At 41.5% G+C, this 19,293-nt stretch overlaps 1 protein-coding gene across 9 annotated transcripts in view; it reads right to left on the bottom strand.

The window, feature by feature from the left end:
• The window catches only part of LOC107266130 (dual 3',5'-cyclic-AMP and -GMP phosphodiesterase 11), a 73,367-nt gene that overhangs the window by 16,538 nt on the left and 37,536 nt on the right, over window positions 1-19,293 (bottom strand). For 4 of the 9 annotated variants that reach the window (XM_015736311.2, XM_025083423.1, XM_025083424.1 and 1 more), the window contains one exon: window positions 11,835-11,939. Coding sequence is in view for 6 of the 9 variants with exons in the window: in XM_025083422.1 (XP_024939190.1) it covers window positions 11,835-11,939 (105 nt within the window). In the remaining 3 variants the exon portion in view is untranslated. Of the gene's footprint in view, window positions 1-4,615; window positions 6,261-11,834; window positions 11,940-12,363; window positions 12,553-13,106; window positions 13,289-19,293 lie in introns of those variants that run through there. The other 5 variants (XM_025083421.1, XM_025083418.1, XM_025083420.1 and 2 more) reach the window with 5 other exon arrangements.

Genomic DNA, 19,293 nt, shown 5'->3' with positions numbered 1-19,293 from the left:
CCCCACCTACCCACTCCCTCGGCAGCCACATCTCACGCACAGATTATGGCACCAAGCACAAAGATATATACCAACATGGCGATAAAATAATTTAATGTCCAACTGACGAATTGTGACTATTTTTTAATTCACCCAACTTCCATCGTATACGAATAATCTTGAAGAAAACTCTGCGTCTGGATATGCTCGTGCAGCATGCGTTCCTATTGGCTGTGCGAGACGTGCGTGAAGTGTCCGAGGATACGTGTCTACGTACGAGTGTATACCTCGACGTTACGTATTCGACTAAGAGTCATGTATGCACGACGCAATAACGCCAGTTGTTGACAGTTAACCTCGTTGTGAGGCATAAATTTGTGATACTAAGCTATCATTGTGATTCCCTGAAAATCCCAAGTTCTCATGCATAACCCCGTGTACTCGCGGGAGATAGCCGTGACTTAAAGATTCTCTACGTATAATTTATACGGCAGCGTGCATATACCGCTTTGCGGATTTTATTATTCGTATGAAAAATAAAGGAGGAATATAAACGATTAAATTAGAGGTGCACTCTTAATATTCAACGCGGAATAATACCAGAGAACTAAGATGTCCAATCCAGATTTGGTTATGCAAGTGAAGAATCTACGACTACGTAGCTATATTAAACCACGAGTCTAGTGCGCGCGTCTTCCTCAGGAGTTCATGAAGACTGACGCACTGGCAGTTTCACGTGCACGTAAAATTACATTGGACGCACGAGAAAGAACATTTGTTGGCTCTTACTTGCCAAACGACTTCTGGTAGACGCAGTCGCGCGCACGATGTATAGATATATAACAACGTGCAAGGCATTCCTAGGCGTTTAAATAGCGCTAAAACGTATGGCGCGATACTGTGAAACTCTTGCAAAATTTGAATTTCCCGCGCAATCGAAACCCCACGAAATTGTCGCGAGCCATTGTCGTTTTCGCAGAAGGCACAAAGAACATTAAGTGAATGACGGTCGCTTGGGAACTTTCCATGAGGAAGAGTGCTATATCTTTTAACACAGTGAATGGGCTGCCCAAACAGAGCGGAAACGTATGCAGGAGAAACGAGGCGTTTAAAGACACGCGCCATGTAGGGGGAAAAGTTCGGGCTCTGAATGAGATTGATAATGGGCATGTAGGACGAGTCATGTTTACGATCAAGAGCGTGCGCCACTGAGCGTGCGATTCTTCACGAGCGACGGTGCTGCCATCGGTGTATACTGTCCCAGACGGATGACAGTATATTTGCATTATCCAAGGTAACCGTTAATGTGGGTTGCGTCATTTTACTGATTGCAGAAACGAGCGGGTCCTGCGTGAATTAAATATTCGCAAAATCGACCACGAGCTTGGATAAAGGGCGATGGTAAAAAAAAAAGTTAAAACGGTAAATATTAACGAAAAAAAAAAAAAAAAAAAAAAAACAAATCCAAAATTCCAAGAAAAATAATATCATTCTGACTTTTTCCTGACAAATATTTTACGTGCAAATCTTTTTTCTTCGAAAAAAAAAATTAAAAAAAAAAAAATAAACAAAAAAAAAAAAAAAAAAAAAAAAAACAAATCCAAAATTCCAAGAAAAATAATATCATTCTGACTTTTTCCTGACAAATATTTTACGTGCAAATCTTTTTTCTTCGTTTCGATTAATACTTTCGCAGAATTTCACGATGATTAAGCAGTTCCACTCTTCGTTCCAAAATACGAAATCGGAACGTCTGACCCAGGCGTTAACGAATGGCGTCTGGCTTACTAATGCAAACGAAAGATCTTTGGTAGTGGCACACTACGTCACGTCGGTCAAGACGTTCCTGGCGATCAATTATCGTCGTTATCTTTATTGACAAGAAATTACGATGCTTACTACAGTATCGTTCAATTGCGATAAGCCAGTATAAGTAGTAGACTGTTGTTTTGTGAGCGTATGATATCACCTTCGGGCTCGTATCATACTATCAAGAATAGGAGGTGAAACATTGATTTCTCATTATCAGTTGCTCCGATTGTTTTTATATTCGCCTTCCCTCTCTGCTCCTTCAAATTTATATCACACGTACAAAAATCACAGCTCACAGTGAATTCCTCCTAGCGGAAAGAACTCCAAAACCCTATGCTAAGTTTCTAGAGTACAATTATATATTTACCTCTGGATATATACCTATATTTACTCTCAGCACGTTACCCGTCGATGGAATTCCGACGCGACGGATCCCGCGGCATGCTTTAATTTCATGCAAACGATCAAATATTGACAATACGCGTTATCACGTGGTTCCTGACTGAAGCGATCTACATAGGTACATAAGTATATGTCTACACGCGGCTCTTGAGTTACGACGACATGGTCACAATAGAAACGGCCCTGTAGCGTGCGGAGTTGAGAAACTCCACGTAGCAGAATGTCTGAGAACAGCTGTTTCGTTAACCATATAAAACAGCACTTCAAATAAAAACAGTGATTTTCCTCACGTTTGACGTAATCAGTCGTTCTCTATAATCTTTAGAGATGATACACGTGTAAACGCTTACGCATGCGAGTACCTCGTTGGTGATATTCAATTAATTTTTTTCATTAATTTTATTTTAATAAATGATAACACGTCACCCACAGAGAGACTGTCTATTTGACATGAAATTTCGAATACTTTGTGACTATATATACATATATATATAGTCGGTTTCTTAGTATCTGGATGAACGCCAAGATGTCTGACTCCTCTTTTCTCGAAAAAGCTCCATGTTCAAGAAATAAAAAAGGAGGAATACACGTAGACCCAACTAGAATTCGAAATGCAACAATCTCACCCGTTTTCTATGTTGATATTTATAAGTTACGATACAGGATTTTCGTCGCACACGCTGATGTATAAAGGACGGTGGTATACCGGCAACGTAAAAACAAAAGAAAGAGAAAGAAAAAGAAAATAATCAAGCGTAGAAATGAAAAGCATGCGAGAAGTCTGGGAAAGATTATGAAAAAAAATGTCTGAAACGAATCTGAAATATGATCTGATCCCATATGCTTTTCTTGTACGATTTTCTATACTCGCGAAAAAAAAAACTTGACATGCCTGATTACATTTTTTCTAAACATTAGTTGCACTGCATACGTTCGACTCATAATATTCCAATGTTATCCAACTGTAGCCAAGATGGAATATATTTGTATAAAATGACCAGCTGTCAATGTTGCATTCTTATGAGCAGAGCACCGTACGTATGGAATTCGAACCAATTCAATTACTGTATTTTAATTATCAGATGAGTAATTCTTCTATTGCATCTTGACTCTGATTCTCGGCATCCGCTTGGTTTCTATTCAATCGCCAAACTGTCCTACATATGAAAAATTCCTTGAATTTGATTATGGACAAAGAACTACAGCGACAATTGGGAAAAATAAAATAAAAAACTTATGAGTGAATGCACGCAAGGCAGTGAATATATGAGACAAATTTAAATAAATATGTGATCGATTTATAAAGTACGAAGAAGAGTCTTTTCCGCGTGTGTGAAAAATTTTTACATATCAGTTAATGAGTCTGGAACAGATTTGAGGATCATTAAAAAATAGTATGTGATCGTATGATATTCCAGACGCATTCCAGACATTTTCTTACCATACTCTATCGCAGACCTCTCCATTAGTTTTTATTTTCACGTGTATTAACACATCGAAAAACAAACGACAAACTTGAAGCGTGCATACAAGACAGAACGTTTTTTTTTTTTTGACAGCGATACTGTCGAGCTGCCACGTAATCGTGTCACGTGTCGCATCTAGAAGATAAAAAGGGAAAAAAATCGTTCCAACGTTTATTCGTACATAATAAAACGCCCGTGTCGAAGCATTCCTTCCATCTCCTCTTGAATAATAAATTCCCCGTATTATTCCCCATTGCCAGTACAGTTTCTCAATTTCAGAGGGAATGAAAAAAATCCCCGAATTCATCGAAGACCTCGTGACTCCGCTTATCTGGCAATGTACTAAAGTTTAAGAATCGCGCAGGGAAATCCCGCACGTGACAAAGTTATGGCAAAGGGGTTATGCGCGTTTTCACGATATCTTACAGTAACCAGCCTGCTATTATGCTATTAGGACCTGGGACCACTAATGGGGTCCATACTGTGTACGACGGAATCGGCGTTGTTACATATAGATATACGGAACGTTCTTTAAATGTCCTATACGCACGTACGTGCATATATGCACGCACGTAAATACATACATATATCCACGCACGCACTGGTGCTTCAGTACGCAGCAGTTCTCTAGATATATAGTTATATAGGCATGTGCTGAAAGAGCCGTCGTTTCGTGGCATTTCATCGGCTATGACGAAACGCGACGCTGAGTGTGGCGAACCAAAACAAAACATTACCAAGGGAAACAACGTGCCTGTAAAAAGATTCCACCTATTATAGCACACGTTCGAAGTAAGTTTCACAGAGCACGCGAGTCCCGTGTATTATTCGAGCAAGGTAACCCACTGTAGATATACAACAAAGGGCAGTTTATAGGCAGGCGAATCAAGTAGCGCTAGCGAAGAAAATTTTCAACGACCCATAACGTATCCGTATACAGCAACTGAATGACTTACATTGATCGAATATCTTAAGCATCGCTTTCTTCAGCTGCATAATCTGGCAGGAAATGTCGTCTGTTCCTTGGAAAAAAGTGCATAACCACCTCGGCAATTCTCCCGTCTCTCCTGTCCTGACTGTTTGTCTGCGACGAGGGCATCGCCGTAGACACTTACTCTTGGTGTGTTTCACGAGCGCTCGGACTTCTTGAGGAATGACGCTCGCAGGACGCACCAGGTCAAGGAGAAGATGCTCGATGACATCCTTCCGGCACCAACTATCCCGTTTTCCGTTCTGCGTATGATAGCCGTGACGTATCTTCCTGGACTTTCTGCGCTTCCTACGTCTCTCGCGCACTCCCGTTATCTTATAAGAGTTCCTTGGGCAGTTGGTTTCCAGTATTATGTCGTCCTTTGACGCGTTACTGCCTTCGATGAAGGACGACGACGCACTCGATATTGTATGCGGCCACATATGACATGTCGCTATCGACACTTTATAACACCGGTCGCACCTTATACCACGTGCTAGGGAAATACACCAGGTTCACGCTATACACATAATAACAAACACGACGTCGACGGAGTGACTGTAAGGTATTTTTTGAAATTAATTTAAGATTTGTGTATTAATTCCTCTACGAGATCCAATGAGAACAATGTTATTTCAGTTTAATGTCGGGTAATTTACGACGTGAATCTCAGGGCCTTCGGTCGACGTGGTTTTACGGCTAGGAAAATATTGGTACAATCTTTTTGCGACGTTCGCTTGGCGTGTTTCACTTCACCAGGAACGCGAGAATGCTCTTTTGCAAACCACAGCAGATATTATATACCGTAGAAATGGGTATGCTATTGGCAACCGATTCAAGTTTTATTGTTTTCACGGTTGATCGTTTTTCTTTCTTTAGTTTAAATCACAAAACAGTTCTCTCGGGTTGCGCACTTTGACACTCTCTTCTAGCACGACTTAACACTCGGAACGTACCTGGCCGATTCTACAGGAAACGGGTTTACGCGATTAGACATTCAGTCATATATTCGAAATTATCTCGCGCCCCGACGTAGAGACTCTGTTAGTCATTCGACTTATTTACGAGTTCATATAGTATATTACTCGAAATATATTATAATGACGTATTTAGAAAGAAAGACTACGAATCCACGTTTAAAGCCAATTCTATAAATGCAAATCGAATTATTGTATAATGAATTTCAATTAGCGACAAACTTCTTTCAGTTTGTCCTTCTTCAACAGGAGCAGCGTATCTTGTAGGGCATAAACACGCCCCAATTCCACGTACACCGACGCAGCTTCGTGAGGCTTTGCTGCTTAAACTTCGTTTCTTCGAAACACCACTCACTGTCAACAACAAGAAATAATAGAACTTGCTCCGCGCGCAGAGAATTTCAACGTCTCTACGAAAGTGCTCTAGAATGCCTGTGTCGGGAACTGACTCGTTGCTCGGACGGCAGTCGAGACGATACTCGCTCAGGGAAGGCGCGCGCGATAACAGACGCCGTGTGTCGCGTCGACGAGCGTCCCGTGTCGCGGTTGCGTGGCCGTTTGGTACGCGAGTGTAACGGCGACTGGCGTCAAGTCAGTCACAAGAGTCCGAGGACCGAGACACCGCGGACTCGAACGCGCGAACCACGTTTGGCCGATCTACATCAACGTCCCCACGGGACGACAGAGGGAGAGAAAGAGAGAGAGAGAGAGAGAGAGAGAGAGAGAGAGAGAGAGAGAGAGAGAGAGAGAGCGACGTAGAGAAAGAGACACAGAGAGTGAGTAAGCAACAAAGAGTAAGAAAGGAAGAGATACAGATAGCTGTATGCGAGTGAGTAAGAGCAAAAGAGCAAGAAGGTAACAGCCTGACTGCCCACTGCCGCGTCTGCACTTGGAATAGTAGTAGCAGCCAGCAACGAAGATCGAGTAGCAGGAAAACAACAAGAACCAAGTTAACGAAGCAAACCAGCAACAAAAACAATAAAATCCACAAATCAATAAAAATAGTAAATTGCAGTAAAATATTTCGATATAAAAATAAAGGAATCAAAATAATCGGACAACAACAATACCAAGAGCAGCAACGATACAATTTTTCGAATTCTTTCTCTTTCCTCATTCATTTTGCTTACTCTCTCGTCATCTATCTACCTCCGTGCCTGAAACTGACTTCCTCCCGCTGACTTTTTTTTTCTTCTCATTTTCCGTTGGTCCCTCACTCTTTATCTCTCTCTCGCTCGCTGGGCCCGTGAAACACAGCACGAACACCATTTCACATTGACGGCTCTCCCCTCCACTTTCCTACAGAGTCACCGTGTCTCACTCTCTCTTTCTCCTTTTCTCTTTCTTTTCCCAAGGCACTCCGTCCCTTTCCCTCTCTTTCTCTCGCGCGCGCACGCTTGCGCGCGTATATACCGACGCCGAGGCGACCTCCAGTATATACATATATATTCACATCAAACATATATATATATATATATACATACCCGAACTACTCCGGATTCTAGAGGCTTACTGGCGAACAGACTCGAGAACCCAACTGGTCAGATAATGCCAACTGTTATCTACTTCGTGCATATACTCGTGCGCGTGCGCACGCAGACTGGTGCCTCCTTCAGCACGGACGAATGCATTCAAATGATAATTTACAAAATATTTCCTTAATCGAACCCGCAAATCGGTGCCAGACTGACACAAAAATCCCAGACGCATACGTATAGCAGCTTCCGAACGATTCACAGGAATTCACTGCTTTTACTCAAAGACCCGCGTGTCTGCTGAGTGAAAGAGAAGCGAAGAATAATAAGCGAGACAGCAAGACCTTACTTAGCTATTCCTTGATGATTTTGCGCTCAAAGCAATTCATATCGCCTGGTAGGCTTTTCTCGTCAAGATTTTTTCTTCAGCTATCGCCGAGGTACACAAATTCCACGTCGCGTCACGTCGTCGAAGTAAACACTGGAGAGCATGCTTATATATGCAATCGCATATGTTCCTATTCATACGTACATATATCAAAGTAATCTTACTAGATCTGAAAAATTAAAAGTATCCCCGTTTTAAAATATTACCCGATCTCTTTATACTGTTAAACTGTAGACGCGTATAATCGCGACAATTTCCCCCTGGAATATTCCTATGAAATCTGGACCCATCCACACGTAGTCATCTTCCACTCGCACGAAACGTTCCTTACTTCGCATTGCGTCGCACTTACAATTGTACAAAGCTTCGCAACGGAATCTCTCTTTCTCACGTGAGAAATTCTCGCACCGGCTGACGCATTTGGGTCCTGCCCTTGTGTAATCCATGGTCGTACTAAGACCCAATGAACGCAATGGTACATAGGCACGCATACGTGTAACATATTTAATATATATGCACGCATACACGACTTCGAGTAAGGATCGCGCTAGCATCAGCAGCCACTACCAACTGACGGTCTCGGGTATCAAGCAAGATCAGCAAAACTACCTGCAGAGTTGGTAGTCGTTGTCGCGATGTCGAACTAACTGTAAATTGTCTGATCCGAAGCAGTGATCGTATTGAATAAGCGCTGTCATATATCTGGATACTCGTATTATGTCGCTCTGTAGAAGCAACGAATGAGAATCAAAATAGGTTAATGGTAATAATAATAATAATAAACAAATAATAATAATCATACGAAACAGACCACGGGTGAACAACCCAGCAACGACGACCAGGAAAATGCCCTGGGGCTTTGCTTGTGGTACCACTTCCTTGTAGACGGCGCCAGTAGGGTCCAACCAGAATTTCGAAAGACGACGACGACGACCGCCAGCACCGGTAGTCCTTGTGTACTACTTGGATGATCATCTGAGCCGCATACCTACACCCTGTTAAAACGAAGCGCGGGCGTTGTCCGGTCATGCGAGTGACGTTTAGTACAGGCCCAGTGATCTTCTGGATTACCTCATGTTTCAGGAAATATTATATCAACTGCGACGCCATTGCTAATGCGTATCCTTGCATACACGATCCTGTCTGTGTATATCTATATCGTATGCTTTTACCAAACTTGCCAATAATTCGAACGAACGGTATCGGGTGTCTCGAAGCAGCCAACATTTCGCTGATCGTCAGCTGCGATTGGAATTGGCTCATTTTGATGCAGAGTTAAATATATAGGACTATAAGTTTTTCCAGTCGGAAAATTGAGTCCCAGCAAATCTAATTCGCGGACTGAAAGTCTCTGCGGAACAGTGCGAGAAAAGCTGCTAGTCGTTCGCGTTATTATGGGTACTAAGGAAAAGGACGCTAGAGGGCCATACTCATTCGGGCCCTTCCCACAAGAAGAGGATACCTCCGGCATTACTCCCGATGGCCACTTAAGACAAATTCTCGGACTATTGGAAATTCTAACCGAACGTGATTAGGAGTTCCTCGAATATATAACAATTTCTAATCTGGTTCCCGAAGTGCGAACTTTCTTCACGACTAATTTTTCTGGTGTTACTATATCCCTGCCATCATAAGACCATGCTTCGAATTCATCGTGAAACTCGAGGCTAAGTTTCAAATTTGACAGATTGTGATTGTATTAAAAAAAAAAATCATGTTTTATCGTTTAAAAATTGTAACCAAGTTTTTAACGATTTATAATACCACCTCCCTGCCTGCCGTCCCTCCTCTGCCCAACTGCCCTACGATCTCACTAATGGTCCTACATACTCCATTAATAATAATATCCTAGAAAATTCCTAGCGGTACGCAGCTATAACAATAGCACGCACACGCATTCCTCCTTACAGCATTATAACCGTGCGCATTCTCGGGAATCGTGGAGACTCGTAGAATCTCTACCTAGAAGACATAATAATATAACGACGCTTTCCATGAACGTCTCGCGACTGTGAAAACATGCGTGCTTAAGGAATACATCAATACAGGTCGATACGCAGTATCCAACGGAGGTACGAAATACAATAGACAAAAGGTGCCTTACGGGACCTTATGTACGAAGGACTGCTCCATGAGCGTCATAAGCGTAAGCTTGTAGGGCTTATTCTAACGAGTCCAAGGGGAGGTTCACACGTTCTCTGTATGCATAATCCTACGTAAGACATCCCTGTAGGAAATGGTGATCTCTATAGGTGAGCGTTGGCGTATTCCTACAATTGACGCTGAGCTCTCTCGTTGCCGACGCTGACGTTAAGGAAGGAAGTTGCTAACGAAGACGCGTGAGTAAATTGAGAGCGAAGGTTCACCATACGCGGGTACGCAGTGCGGAGTTCACAGACATTCGTTCTCACGTGTATACGAGAGCCGAGTGTGGGCTAACGTGGGAGTAGGATATACGTATGCGTTACATTAGTGGGGAATACAGATGCCACTTGTGAACTTGGCTTAAGGATGAAAGAAAAGGGTCCCTTTTACTTCAGACACGGATATACGTCCCACGTGAAAACTTACGGCTCCCTTTTTCTGACCTCGTGACGGATGCTGGGCCCGGATCGGGGGTAGTGGGCCGTTTCCGGTCACCATAAACATCGGGGCTCAAGAAACGACCTATGGCGTATGTACGTGTGTCTGGGATTTTTCCAGTCTGTCACGTGACTCAGGTACTGATAAAAATAATTTAGAGATTGTACGATACGAGTTGGATACCTGCCACGTGACTGATATGACATTTGAGATCCCTCTTTTTTTCTCTATTAGCGCTTATCGTGTTTTCTCGAAAAAAATTTGGTGCTTTCTTTTAATTATCACGATTTTGTGTGTTGTCGCTCGATACGTGTATATCGATGTTTTGGGACCTTCCGTTCTCTACCTACGTATCATTCTCCCAGATGGCCCACATGTACGGTCTAACGAAATTAGAGCGAACGGTTAGACGGTATGGAGAACCCTCCTGAAGGCGAATACCTACGTACGACATTGACAAGCATGTCAATGCCACTAGTAACACATAGTTTGCATAGAATTCGCAAGGTCGCGATACTGGTGGCTCCCGTAGAATCGATTTAGGGTACCCGTCAACACGTGACCCACTAATTTCTAGTACGTAATATTGAGAAGAAGAAAAAAAAATCGAACAAGGTCCCATTTTCTTTCATAAACGTCATTTGCATAATTGTGACCCAAAGAGATGCTGCAAGGGTCCAAATGGTCGTATCCCTTATGCCAAGCTCGCAGTGTGCTGGATATTCGAGTCCTCGGTCACGAAACGTTATGAAAATATAAATTCTCATATGTTCCCCGTGTGCTGTTTTGGCTTCGTGTGGTACACGGGTATGGTTAGGTTATATCGCGAATGAATATCCTAATAGCGATGGGAGAAAGGAGGATCGGAAAGAGGGCCGAGAAAGCGCGGAGAAGTCGACATCCAAGTCCGCAAATTGAATCGTCGCGAAATCCAATTTCCGCCAGCGGGACGTCGCGGAGTGACCCCGACACTTCGTCGAGATGCGGCCGAGGATTCAGGATTGACAAACGGGGGTCAATAAGAAGGTCGACCGCGGTCCTGTATCGAGTTAGCCGGCCGCGGAGAAATTGACCCCGGCCAATTGCCCTTCTTCTCGTTTCGACGTCCGAGCAAATGGACGCGCGACGTTCTTTCGCGTAATCACTCTTCATCCTCTCGATTCCCGCGCCTTTCGTTACCACTCAAAATAAGAAAAGCCGCAGGTACCACTTGCGTTAAATCGAATTACCAGGATACCATATACGAAGCTATCAAAAAGCCAAAAAAAAAGTTTTCTTTATACCATGCTCAAAGGTACATGATCGACGCATCGATTTCAGTGCAGAAAGCCTTGGATTTTTGCTGTGCTCCGATAGGGGTCTACACAGCAAAGATCCAAGGCTTTCCGCACTGAAATCGATGCATCGATCATGTACTTTCGACCATGGTATAAAGAAAACTGGTATACACCACACGGGCAGTAAACTGAGCACCCGGAACTGCTCGATAGAAGGCCCTCGGCTTCGCCTCAGGCATTCTATCGAGCAGTGCCGAAAACTCAGTTTTCTGCCCTTGTAGTGTAATGTACTATATACCATATCAAGAAGTTCGATTGGTCCCAAAGCCCCTATATCTTTCAGGTGATTGGTCACAAGTCCCAAATTTCTCCTACGAGCATACACCCGTACAATACGAGACATTGAAATCTAATATTTTACTATACCCAACCATATATCTATACTTGCAGTATTTTTATAACGAAATACGATAAGTTATCATATAATACCATGAGGATATCTTACCCGGCTTCCTGCGCGAGCTCCAAAGCACGGGAGGATGCGCGGACGCGGCGACGGCAGCAGCGGGGTTACCGGCGGAGGCAGCCAGCTTGACTGCGTTCCGCGAACCTGGAACATTAAATAAATAATACATACAGATCCTTACACTCGTCATCCCGATAGCAGATTAACAGAGGCACGCGCAGCCTGTTGTGACTATACGTCGGGATACCACGCTATCATTGTCAGGACGATAAAAAAAGTATCGCATTGCAAAACGAGTTAAACGATAAGTCGCGGTAAAACATCAGCAAAAGAATCGGACGGGTGGTCGGCTCGTGGAAGATTCGTAGCAGCTCCAGGAACTACGTGACCTAATCAGGATCCTGCTGCTCCCGCCAGCGTTTCAGTATATCGTCTTACCGCACTGTAATCACGGAGCACGTCTATGATGCCAATTGTCTGTATACTCAAGGTATGGCTCACAAGGTTAGATCAACGAAGGTTCAGGATCGTCACCTGAAGTCGCACCAGGTACTTTCGTTAAACTTACAGGCACTGCCCATTCGATATGAAACCTCTGTAGACTCTTGTAGTTCCTTCAAGGTACAAGGTACCTTCTCAGTACCCGGGGTAACGGCGGCGACTAACAATGGCGACCACCTCTCCCAGGCGTCTGACATCTTATTGCTGACGTAGTCCCCGAGCGAATGTTCACGCGGCTTCGAGGGAACCATCGTCCAGGGTTGTACTGGCCAGCAGAGGGTGTGCGTGCTGCCGGGGGGTTGTACCAAGCTCCTACCTACCTGCCCCTCTCCTCCACCTCACACACACTATAGGAGCTACCCCGACGTCCGATCAACTTCAGGAACACCTCAGGAACTTCTATAAACGGATATCGAATGATCCTCGTACACCTAGTTAGGCCGCTTTACAGTGCGCCTAACCTAACCTAACCGGTATCTACATTGTATCGAAAGCCTATCGAACGTAATGTCCTCTGCTCATCAAGCTAATGGCCGTAATTATCGTCCTACGAATTGAATTATTGTGCTATATTTACATGAAGCCACCAACCCGACCGTCACGAATGTCCCCTGCTAGGGGATGAACTTTTACGTAAGTATTACCTGTAACGTTACTGCTGTGCCGTGGCTTTCTTTAAAATGAGTAAAACGGACCTCCAGGTGGTCTCGGGTTAATTTTATACGAATAAAGATCGTTGCGAGGTTAATTGCTTTCCCCTTAGTCATTAACGGGCATTTTAACTAGGTACCATTACCGTTGTGTATTTACCTGCTACTGCGTCCAGGTATACTCGGGTTACTTTATGTTTGATATTGTCTCTTGGGTTTACGGCATGCCACTGCCTATGACGTAGTGTAATAATTGACGGGACGTCGGAGTCCCTGTATTTTCTGGTAACGTAAAATGAAAATAGTCCCAGGAACGCTAATGGCCGATTCGCGGAGAGGCGGCTGGGGACAAAGACCGTGGATAGCGAAAGTGGCCGGAAGTGTAGATGTTATGGGTTAATGAAATTATTTCGGTTGTTTCTTTTTTTTTCTTTTTTTTTTTTTTTTTTTTTTTTTTTTTTTTTTTTTTAAGTGCGGATGAAACGACGCCGACCGTGCTGCCCTTTAGTTGGAAAAGATGGCTGCTTTTGTATTTCGTTGAAATATAGCTGACCTTTACTGGACGAGCGGTATTGCTAAGCGTGAATGATTTTATAACTTTCCAGGGAAAACGTAACCTGTGACATATAACGAGATGCGATAAGGTATATCTGTATATCTGTGGCGTGAATTACCCCGTAAAATTTCATTACTGAAAAATGAGGGAGCGAGAAAGCGTTATGTGTTGCTCTTAAAATGCATTGCAATAAATCAGAATTAATGTCGTGCAATGCGCCACTGCGAGTCTTGGCTGCATTGCGAATTCAAACAGCAACGACTACGCATGAGCCAGGATGGCAAACTGTTTGTCGCGCTGCTAGATATGGATGAGGAAAACAAATTTTGGGAAACCAACGACCCACGGAATATCCGGGAATATTCCTGGAATTATATTTTTTTCTAGCGGTCCATGTCAATTACGATTCCAATGATAATAAAGCAAAACGTACGTACGCGGTTATTCAGGATTATTGCACTGACTGGATTTGAGCAGGTCCATTTGACTTTCTATGGCCGGAACAAGCTTCATGTGATTCACAATACTTTTGAATAACCCTGTATACAGGATACGCATGTATGTGCATTTCATTAATTAAAAAAAAGAACTAGTGACTTTAGTTAAAAGGATCTCTTATTTACCATACGAGTGAAATGTCAACGAAAATCGTAAAAGAGAGGAATTTTAAAAAAATACTCTTTCCCATAACAGAATTTAGCGCACATTCTGCAAGGTTAACAATAATTTTGACCTGACCCCCGCAATAATTACCGAAAAACTGAAAGAATTATGCGACTCGAAATTTTTGGCATTCGGTGACCACAAAATACAAACCGCAAGATAAGGGCTTCGTGATCAAAGTATATTTTTTCCAGTGTAATTAAAATCATCAGTTCAAGAAGTTTGCGACATTAATTACTACGTTATCCAAAAGATAATTGTTAATATGAATGCGCAGAAGCTATGTCTTATCCTTTAGAGCATATTTGTAATAAACATGAGTCATTTGATTTGGATGCACTTTTTTCCCTTATTTTTTTCTCCGTTGTCTCTATCGCTCTTACGCTTCATTTCACTATTTTTCGTAGGCCTATCGGATTAACTAAGAATCATGGGCGTTTTGTATAACGCCGGAAGGACGTCACGTAGTTATTTTAGTGGCGAGATTCTTTGGTGGGTAAGTCACTGGGCCCGTTCAAGGCAATTCTCAAAATTCGTTTGTTACCTAGCTGTTCATTAATTGGAACACGAAATGTTCTCTCTCTCTCTCTCTCTCTCTCTCTCTCTCTCTCTCTCTCTCTGCCCCCTTCCCTCCCCCCTAAGTATAGAAAAAGGATGAAGAAGAAATAAAACTGTCCAAAAACATATTCAGAACAACGTTCTCGATCTTCCGTATAACAATTTTTTGTTATACCTACCGACATATCTGATCACATAACTCAAGGTACATATATAGTAAATAATCTACGTTACGTGAGACCTGGACCAAAAATATCGAGACGTTTGACGAAACGGACGGATCTATTTGCGCGCATTTGCGAACAGACTTAACGCACTCACGCAGGTGCACCGCGTTGCAGTGGACAAATGACAGCCACGTGCGTCACCCTGCGTGCCTATACACACACTCATTGGTATGTATAATTTTATACGTTCTATATAAATATAAGCACACGAATATTTTCAAAAATTATTCACTCGAATGCACACCGATCATTTTGGTTGCAAAAAATATATTTTATTCGAAATATTGATTTCGCATATCTTTTGTACGCACCCCATATCAAGAATTGGCGTCACCTCTCCACTTTTTCACTATCGCTACCCAGTCTCCTATCACCACACACGATAGTAGCGGGAAGAATTGCGAGTAAGAAAAATAGTCTGGCGCCGACCTCCGATCCGTGACGCCTTACGTTATATTATAGTAGCTATCGACAAGAATGATTGACGTGGGTCAGGAATTTTGAAAAAGCCAATAGTAAACAGAAAAAGTGTGCTCCCCGTCGTAAAAACGAATGAAGATACAAAAGAAAAAAGCATTTCGAAATTCTGTTGAAATATGTACGTAAAACAAATTTTGTTTCAACGCACTTTGTACGAATGACAATTAAAATTGTACGGAATAAAGAAATTATTGCACGTGTCAATAAAATGCGCAATAGTAAAGATGATTTCGCAAATTGCGAAAACTTTGCGGTTCGTCATTGAATAACACGATACGTAACTTTCCCACGGATTGGACTAGATAATCTCGAAATATGATAGTTGGCGCCAGCTAACACGTAACCACGTGTTATAGTTGCTTCCACTATAGCTACTATGTCTACCTATAGTCTATCCACGAGTTCAATGTGCTTTTTTTAAGGATGGAAAATAATCTAGTCTCTAGCAAGTTAGGCGTCGTTCTGCATACATTTATTTACAAAGAATGGACGTGCATGGTTTTGCATTGAAATATACATATTATCTTTCAATGTTGACCGCGTACGACTTGCTAAGGATTGCATCATTTTCAAACTGTCAAAAAAACACATTGAACACGTGGATCGACTACAGTCAATAGAAAGAATAATACATAAGAATTATTGCTTAGTGCCCACTGACAGTAGCATTATCAATGCTTGTATCGATAGCAATAAGAAAGGGAAAGAATGAAAAAAGAAACTACGTTTGCACAGTAGAAATAAGAAAACGATATACATACATACAGGGTGGGGGGCATTTATAGCGACCAGGTCGATTTTTTTCGGAATCGAAACCAGATATAAAAAAACGTTTCAAGGAGGACAGAAGATTCCGTTATTGAATTCCCTCGAAAAGTGCAGGTGTCAAGGTAATTCGAAGGCCAACTTTAATTTTTTCAATGGAATGATGCAATTTTTTTTTTCGAAAGTCAAAAGAGAATTCAATTTTGTGTCTAAAAGTACGAGCACGCTAATGATCCAACATTGACAGCTGATGAGATATTTTAAAGATATTTTTCTTATTTCCAAAAATTAATGAAAAATTATCCATTCTCTGCGTTACCTGGGAACTATGCTATTCGCGAGTCGACTACTACACGTCGAATCCTAGTGGAGCGCGTCCCTAGCCAGCTAATGGCCCTAGTCAAATTACGAATTAAGCCGCGTGCACAACGTGCACTAGGTAAGCACGTTGGCTACCTAGAACAGATATTTTTTAAATATTTTATCATCTATCAATTTAGGGCCATTAGTATACTAGTGTTTGTACACCCAAATTTAAATGCTCTTTCGATTTCAGAAAAAAAAAATTGGATCATCCCATTGAAAAAATTAAATTTTACCTTTGAATTACCTTACCGCCTGCAGGCACGAAGAAATTCAATAATGGAATTTTCCACCCCCCTTAAAACCCTACAACTTATGTCTGGAACATTTTTTTTTATATCTGGCATCATTTCCGAAAAAATCGACCTGGTCGTCCTATAAGTGTCCCACTCTGTATATATATAATATACATATAGGGTTATTCGGCTTAAACACACCAACTGAAGTTAGTACGACCGTTTAACTTCTATAATAAAGTCAACTTCAGTTGATACAACCTAAATAACCTGATATAGGGTTATGTGAACCCATAAAGGGTAAAGGAAATATAGTATAGGGTTATTCAGACCAAAAAGGCCGTTTGAAGTTAATACTTCAACTTGATTTCTATGGCCGACCTGACTTCAAGTGGTGCTTTCGTATTGGTTAATCCTATATCGAGAATATACCTATATTCAACTTATTAGTGGTCTATGAGTAAACAATTGTCTGCATAGTGATATAAATGCTATAAAGAAATATCGCTATAATGTTGAACAGAGAGACTGATATTGACATCTCACGAATCTCACATTCTCCTTCCCGTATTGAAAATTTTAAATACAAACGAACCAATAGTAAATTCATCCCTCCAAGTGAATCCAAGTAGAATCTAGTCTCTACATATACATATAATATAATTATATCCAGACTTTGATTGCTTCGACTAATTACCACAGTAGATACAAATTTATTCTTTATACCATAAGTACAATTATATATATATAATCATGTAACAAGTATAGTTTGAGGACCCAGGCGGTTAAGCGGCATTCAAAATAGCAAGCTAACGTTTTTTTTAGCTAATACCCTCACGCATCACACCATTGAAATTCTAACCTAACCTAACCTAACCTAAGGAAACAGTTTCTAAGCTCATCACAACTCCGGATGTCTAGCATTAAAAAAAAAGTAAACAAATTTGGTGTGACAGTCGCTTTATGGGCCTCAAAATATACATTATGTTGAAAAAACTTTGAGGTCCGACCCGAAACTATACAATTGTTCTCAAACTAGCGGCTGTATTACTGAAACTGTCCCCAAACTATACTTTATTACTATTTATACACATACATATATATACTTAACCGGGTTCATATCTGACAAGGTGCGGGTGTTATTGAATGATGATAAATCGTAAGGTGGAGGATTTTATCCGTCGTCAGTAAACAATCGATCTTGATACAAAATATGAAGTAACTTCTGATAAATAAATCTTACGTAATATGATATATGTATACCGGCATAAAATCAATTCTACTTAAGTATTGTTTATTCCAATAATTCGATTTGGTTCCGACTATTTCTCTCGTTTTTGATTTTATCGACATTGAGGATCAGCAGAGAATTCCCAATGACGAATCAATTCTCGTAAAGTTTGTCGATTGATTTATCACAGCCGTTACGATCGATCGCGTACATCGGGCAGGTCACTTATACGCTTGGCCGATCGTAAAACCTGCATAAGTTCGCGATGCTTGCGAAATTCCAATGATTCATGTACGCAGATCGTCGATAGATACGCGGTACGGCAATAAAGTATAGGAAAATATATAACGGTGGTGAGAAGAGAATTTTTTTGAAAACCGTAAAATAAAAAACGACAGTCCACGTGCTGGTAGTACTATCTCTAAGTAATGGGTCTTCTTCTCGGAGGTTCTAGTTACATCATCAGGTATCCACTTATTTCTACATGTATCTATGATCTATATGATCTATGTAGTACAGCTGAATTCTAAAGCGCAGAGACTCCACAATAGGAGAATATGGTTTAGTCATTACCATTGCCATTACCATACTCAACAATCAATGCTGCAAGCAATTCACTTCCAACGAGACCTTGACACTAGGCTACAGAGACTATACACAGGACAGGAAACCGACCGGCGCTATTTCCATTCAAAAGTATGATCGTAGAAGAGAACGTGCGAATACCAGCCACCCAAGCTTAAACCTTATGTATTTTAGATAATATTAGTTTAGTAAATGGCTGATTATTAAAATTTTTGAATTATTTCAAAAATGTTGCATTAGCTCGTACTAGTCACGGAGACGGGTGACGCTGGCTAGAGGTCGAGTAATGTCGGTGTACGAAATAACCCAAAAACGCAGCCAGGAGGATGATATTTCAGGAGACAGATTTTACCGATTTCAAAATGGGAAATTTGTATTCTACTATGTCGACTAACAAGTGGTACAGCTAACATGAGTGGACTATGTGTGTAAGATAAAAATATCTAAAGATTATAATAAAATTTTGGATACAGGTAATAATTATTTACTTTCTGTCTTCGTCTCAGGCATCAACAACCGAATCGAGTTAAGTGGGACAGTAGATTCCCGTAATAATTCGTATAATAATTCGTAGGTGACAATATTTCGATTTCGTCAATAATTAACTAAGATATTAAACTGACCTTTCAAGAATCATCGGGAAATTAGATTTCTCGACCTTAAGTGTATACATAAACCGTTAT

Source organism: Cephus cinctus, unplaced genomic scaffold (assembly GCF_000341935.2).
Source record: "Cephus cinctus unplaced genomic scaffold, Ccin1 Ccin1_scaffold0299, whole genome shotgun sequence".
Lineage (NCBI taxonomy): Eukaryota > Metazoa > Arthropoda > Insecta > Hymenoptera > Cephidae > Cephus > Cephus cinctus.
The sequence above is the reverse complement of the archived record's forward strand: the minus strand, read 5'-3'. Positions and strand labels throughout refer to the sequence as shown.